Below are 6,000 nucleotides of genomic sequence, written 5' to 3' on the forward strand. Positions count from 1 at the left end.
ACTTGGGACCTGTGGAATGGTACATTAGCTTATTTGTTTGAGTTGTAAATATTTGTCATGTATTATTGTTTTACTGACATGTTCTACATCCTGGAGGACCTCCTCACTACGGATCAATTGGAAGGAAAGTAAATCTAATCTAACCCAATCTTGCATTCAACATTTTGGTGGCTACACCGGTTATCAATGTACCAGCATTTCACATTACTATGGCGTATCTCGCGCTTACACTATCATTTGATTCTGCAGTGTTAATCACTTAAATATGTTACCTAGAAACATGTATTTCCGAAATTTCATTACTGTACTTTCTTCCGTAACATGTATTCCCGTAATTTCATTACTGTACTTTTTTCCATCAGTGTATTTGAATTCAGAGACGACGCATTTCCCTCGGGTCTGCACCGGAACGTGCTAGAACCCAAATAAAGAGCGTACCAAATACACAGTATTCTTGTACTCTTCAACTTCTGCTCCCAGTTTCTGCGACTGGCGTACTTTCTTCTCCATTTAGTTGCTTTCAGTATGTACACAAATATTCTAACGCAAACATGAAGTGACAAATGAATGACTCATCTTTCACAGTCAGGCGCTGAGAAGACGCTGCGACGTGCGCTTCAAGATAATGGAGGCCCAGAGACGAATGACCGAAAATTTAGTAGACGAAGTTCGGATTGCTGCTGGACGCATAGTCAATAATACTGCAGTGTACGAGCCCTTTCTGTTCAACCTCATCATGCAAGGAATGCTCCAGGTACTTTATCTAACATTCAAAAGCAGATCAATAATCAAATTATCAAGGGATCCGTTACCTCTCAAATTTATACCATTAAGTATCATCCCCTTTTCTTCTTCTGTGCAGCTCACCGAACCAGTGATGTGCTTGAAAGTCAGGCGTCAAGACTTAAGAATGGTAGAGCACATGCTGCCCCAGCTGTATAAGGAGTATAAGGAAAGAGTGGGCCAGGAAGTGCAGATCAAACTGATGTCGTCAGAGTTCCTGCGACCAAACATCCTGGGTGGGGTCGTCCTGACGAACGACCGACGACATATCCTCATTGAAAACACACTCAACACCCGAGTCCAACTTGTCTGCTACAAACTCATGCCCAAAATTCGTGATTATTTGTTCGGCAGGAACGTCAACAGACAGCACGATGATTGAATCCACGAATATCTATTTACAATACAAATAAAATGCGAAACAGTAGTCTTTAAATCGCTTTATTCGCACCCATGATAGCAGTTTTCTTTCAGTCGGTACCAGGAAGACTGGGCAGCTGCCACTATCTGCGAGTCCCTGTCAAGACATACTAGAGAGAAACGTTGGCCACTTACGAATAAACAACATATGACATGATTATACGAGCAAACAAATATTCAGTCTTGAAATTGTACATTTTACATGTAAGAGAACATACATTGCTCTACTAACCCGCGATAAAGAACATTCAAAAAATGAAAAACTGTTGAAGTTATAGATTGTAATAAAAGAAGAGGACGTGCTACCTAATTTCGTTACAGGGTACCTAAATCAGTGACACTGCGCTTAACTTCATAAAAATGTGTTTAATTCTGTGATAATTTTCTTTTGCGCTGTTAAAGTTCACTGAAAGCAGTTTTCATTCATTTTCAGCATCGAGTCATTAACATTTGCACAGATATTACACATCAATGCCATAGCATTTGGTGAATCGATGGGCTGATAACTTTCAGGAAACCACAGCAGACAAAAACACCACTGAATCCAAGAATTTTTATCCTTTCCAGAGTTGAAGCTCCACAAGTGGATCAGATGTCATCATCTCTTTTGTTCTTTGACTTCGGTTTTCCCTCAGACGCTGATTTCACTGCACTGCAATGGTCAGTAGATTATTCGCTTAATGTGGAGGCCGAACCCTATTTCCTGCAGTTGTATTAGTAAATTAACTAACTTAATTTCCAATTCACTCGTAAGGGCAAATGGTCTACTCAGTTTATAAATTGTCACATTGTCTTTGTCTCCATTACTGCGGTCTGCGTAGTCTTCTAAAGTACTCCAGGAAATGGAGAAATGTTTAACAGCTATGTATGTCGACCACTTTTCTTCGAAAGCCTTCTGAAGTGCTACACGAAAGTCATCAGTTGAGTAGTATTGTCTTCTCTCGTCCACATAAATCCTATTTGGCTTGTCCTTCTACGCACATTTGCTCTAGCCGGCCGCGGTGGTCTTGCGGTTCTAGGCGCTCAGTCCGGAACCGCGCGACTGCTACGGTCGCAGGTTCGAATCCTGCCTCGAGCATGGATGTGTGTGATGTCCTTAGGTTAGTTAGGTTTAAGTAGTTCTAAGTTCTAGGGGACTGATGACCACAGATGTTAAGTCCCTTAGTGCTAAGAGCCATTTTTAGCCACATTTGCTCAGAAACGGGGCCATTGTTTCTGAAATGAACACAAAACTTGAGAGTTGCTGTCGTTTTCCTAAGCGAATGAGTCAGCAATCAGGCATTCAAATTCAACAATGAGGGCTAAGATTACTAGTGTGTTCCATTGCTAATACGAAGGTTGAATGAAAAGTAATGCCTCCAACTTCGTTAATTGGATTTGGATGGGAATATTTTTATAAATCAAAAGCAAGAATAATCCTTAGAATGCGATCTTTAATTACCAATATTCACTTTTCCGCATAATCACCAGCCATTTGGATACATTTCTGCCAACGATGAACAAGTTTTCTGAAGCCGTCACTTTATAAGTCGACATTCTGTTTCCGCAACAACAGTCTCAAAGTTCTCTCAGCGTCTTCATCAGAAGCATAATGATGTCTCCGCAGATCGTCTTTCATTATCGGGAACAGATGGAAGTCAGACGGTGATAAATATAGACTGGACGGAGGATGCCATATGATAGTGAGATTCAGTCTCTGAAGTTCTGCTGTGGTGGCACGTGAAGTGTGTGGTTTGGCATGGTCATGCTGCAGGAAAACATTTTGTTGTTTTTGTTGGGTTGTTTTTTTTTTTTTTTTTGGGAAGGAGACCAGACAGCGAGGTCATCGGTCTCATTGGATTAGGGAAGGACGGGGATGGAAATCGGCCGTGCCCTTTCAAAGGAACCATCCCGGCATTTGCCTGGAGCGATTTAGGGAAATCACGGAAAACCTAAATCAGGATGGCCGGACGCGGGATTGAACCGTCGTCCTCCCGAATGCGAGTCCAGCGTCTAACCACTGCGCCACCTCGCTCGGTCAAAACATTTTCCTTTTCCTTTCGGACCCTTGTTAGCCGCCATTTCAGAGTTCGCGGCGTTGTGATGTAACGCTCTGAATTTATTGTAGTTCCACGATCAAGGAAATCAACATGGATAACACCATCTGCGTCCCAGAACACTGTGGCCATGATTTTTCCAGCTGAGGGCTGCGTCTTGAGTTTCTTTTTCTGGCGCGAGTCTTTGTGGTGATATTCCATAGACCGAAGTTTCGTCTCCGGGTCGTAATGGTGTACCCACGTTTCGTCTCCTGTCACAATTGAATGGAGCGTCACCTTCATTCTACAGTTCCTAGAAAATTTCATGTCTGTGCGCTTTCAATTCAGGAGTCAGCGTCCGGGGTACCCATCGTGCACAGGTCTTCCGATAGCCAAGCAAAGCAATAATGTGACCCACACGTTCTTGTGAAATGCCGATTGTGCTTGTAATTTCTCTCTGAGTGATGCGACGATCGTCCTGAATCAACCTGTAACATTTTGCTTGTGAAACTCTGTGGTTGCTGTCACAGGACGTCCAACTCTTTGTTTGTCACGCGGGTCAGATGTTCCCGCCTCAACATCTTTAAACGTACTCGCCCAACGACGCACAGTACTCACATCAACACACTCACGATAAACTGCTCTCATTCTCTGATGAATCTTCTTTGGGGTGACACCTTCTGCTGTCAAGAATTCAATGACTGCACGTTGCTTAAATCGCATTGACCGACCGTCTGCGCAGTGTTCCATACTTTACTCTGTAACAACACAGCCATTCAGTGCTAAGGCTTCCCGCCAACTGGAGCTGTAGAGAAGAGGCTACGGGACAAGCCAGCACTTGCCGCACACAAATGCTGCCAATTGTAGAAGAGTTTCGAAAATGGAGGCATTACTTTTCAGTCAACCCTCGTACAACTGAATATTAAGTGTCTGACTAATTACTTGGACAACTTACCGTAATACACTTTTATTACAGCACCAGTCCAGCAAACTTCGTATTTCCCTCCACACAACAAACAATAAACTACATGTTCCGCAGACAGCGTTTATTCTCGCCCAGAATGTTTCTCTAGTGTGAAAACAATTCCTCCCATTTGTTGACGACGGTTGGAACAGTATGCAGAAGGCCTACCTTACTTGAGGACAAAAATGTGTCTTCTATCGCGAAATAAAGTATGTCACGGAATTAGATAGGTTTAACCTATACGTTGTAATGCCCACACCGTAATACCGTAGTGCGCCCATAGAGATACCGCAGTAAAGTAGAGTATAATGCGGTAATTAGTTTTCTGGATCTGAATGGGAACAACTCTGCTACAATCCGTGCTGAGTTGGTGGAAGTGTACGACAATAATGCCCATCATACGACAGTAGACAAGGGGCGCAGGCGCTTATAGTGTGGTCTAACAAGTTTTAATGACGAAAAACCAAGCACTAGGCCATCTCTGTGAAGAAACGGAAATCGCAAGAGAAGGGGAGGCGGTAACTCTCGAAGACGTGCGTTTCACAAGCGAGGCAATAGCAGGGAAAGTGAAAATCAGTCAGAACAACCCAGATGACTTCCTTAGCCACCTACTCACCATGGATGAGTTATGGATATATCACTATCAGCCCACGACTGAGGAGCAAAAAAGTCAATGGAAACATCACAGCTGAAAGACCCAAGGGCCCAACCATCATCGGGCAAGGTGATGCTTGATTTTTTTGGGTCTACCATGGTGTGGAGCTACAGATTACGCTCGTAAGGGACAAACTATCGCAGGAGCCTAGTACTCATACCTCTTGACGAGGTTTCGCAAGGCCACCAAGATGAAGCGATCCGGGAAGCTATCCAACGGGATTTTTTTTTTCCACGACAAAGCCCCAGTTCCCAGATCATACTGCACTGAACGACTGAACTCAGCCACACATGCTGCATATTTGAAGTTTTGCATCGCTCCAGTATTCTTCCGACACGGTACTCAATGACTTCTTCCTCTTTCCTTGGGTGAAGAAACCATTGCTTTGCAAGTATTTTAGGAATGAAGACGATGTGAGTTTTAAAGTGGAACACTTCATGAACAATTAAAATGTCCACTTCTCCAACCAAGGTCCCCTCAAAGTAATCCAATATGGCGAAAACTTGTCATATCGGAAGGTGATTGTACAAAGAACGATTAACATCAATTTCCACAGTCGCAGCTTCATTCTTTTCGAGGCGCATCACTACCCTCGAATGTGAAAATTTAAAACCGGATATCTGTCTTTTCGAGGGCAGTTGTGCTACAACTTACCCAAACACACCACAAGACCCGATCCAAAACTTTTACTTAACACTGAACTGTTGGGACAGAGAAATTGATACACAATGTGATCAAAAGTATCCGGACACCCACAAAAACATACGTTTTTCATATTAGGTGCATTGTGCTGTCGCCTACTGTCAGGTACTCCATATCAGCGACCTCAGTAGACATTAGACATCGTGGGAGAGCAGAATAGAGAGCTCCGCGGAACTCACGGACTTCGAACGTGGTCAGGTGATTGAGTGTCACTTGTCTCATACGTCTGTACGCGAGATTTCCACACTCCTAAACACCCCGAGGTCCACTGTTTACGATGTGATAGTGAAGTGGAAACGTGAAGGGACACGTACAGCACAAAAGCGTACACGCCGACCTCCTCTGTTGAATGACAGAGACCGCCGACAGTTGAAGAGGGTCGTAATGTGTAATAGGCAGACATTTATCCACACCATCTCACAGGAATTCCAAATTGCATCAGGATCCACTACCAGTACTAT

The 6,000-nt window shown here is 43.6% G+C and overlaps 1 protein-coding gene across 1 annotated transcript in view; it reads left to right on the forward strand.

The window, feature by feature from the left end:
• LOC126235339 (V-type proton ATPase subunit E-like) overlaps positions 1–1,165 on the forward strand; it is a 53,743-nt gene extending 52,578 nt beyond the window's left edge. The window contains exons 3-4 of the mRNA XM_049944061.1: positions 586–754; positions 863–1,165. Of these exons, the coding sequence (XP_049800018.1) occupies positions 586–754; positions 863–1,165 (472 nt within the window). The remainder of the gene's footprint in view (positions 1–585; positions 755–862) is intronic.
• Positions 1,166–6,000: the final 4,835 nt, after the last annotated feature.

Source organism: Schistocerca nitens, chromosome 2 (assembly GCF_023898315.1).
Source record: "Schistocerca nitens isolate TAMUIC-IGC-003100 chromosome 2, iqSchNite1.1, whole genome shotgun sequence".
NCBI lineage: Eukaryota > Metazoa > Arthropoda > Insecta > Orthoptera > Acrididae > Schistocerca > Schistocerca nitens.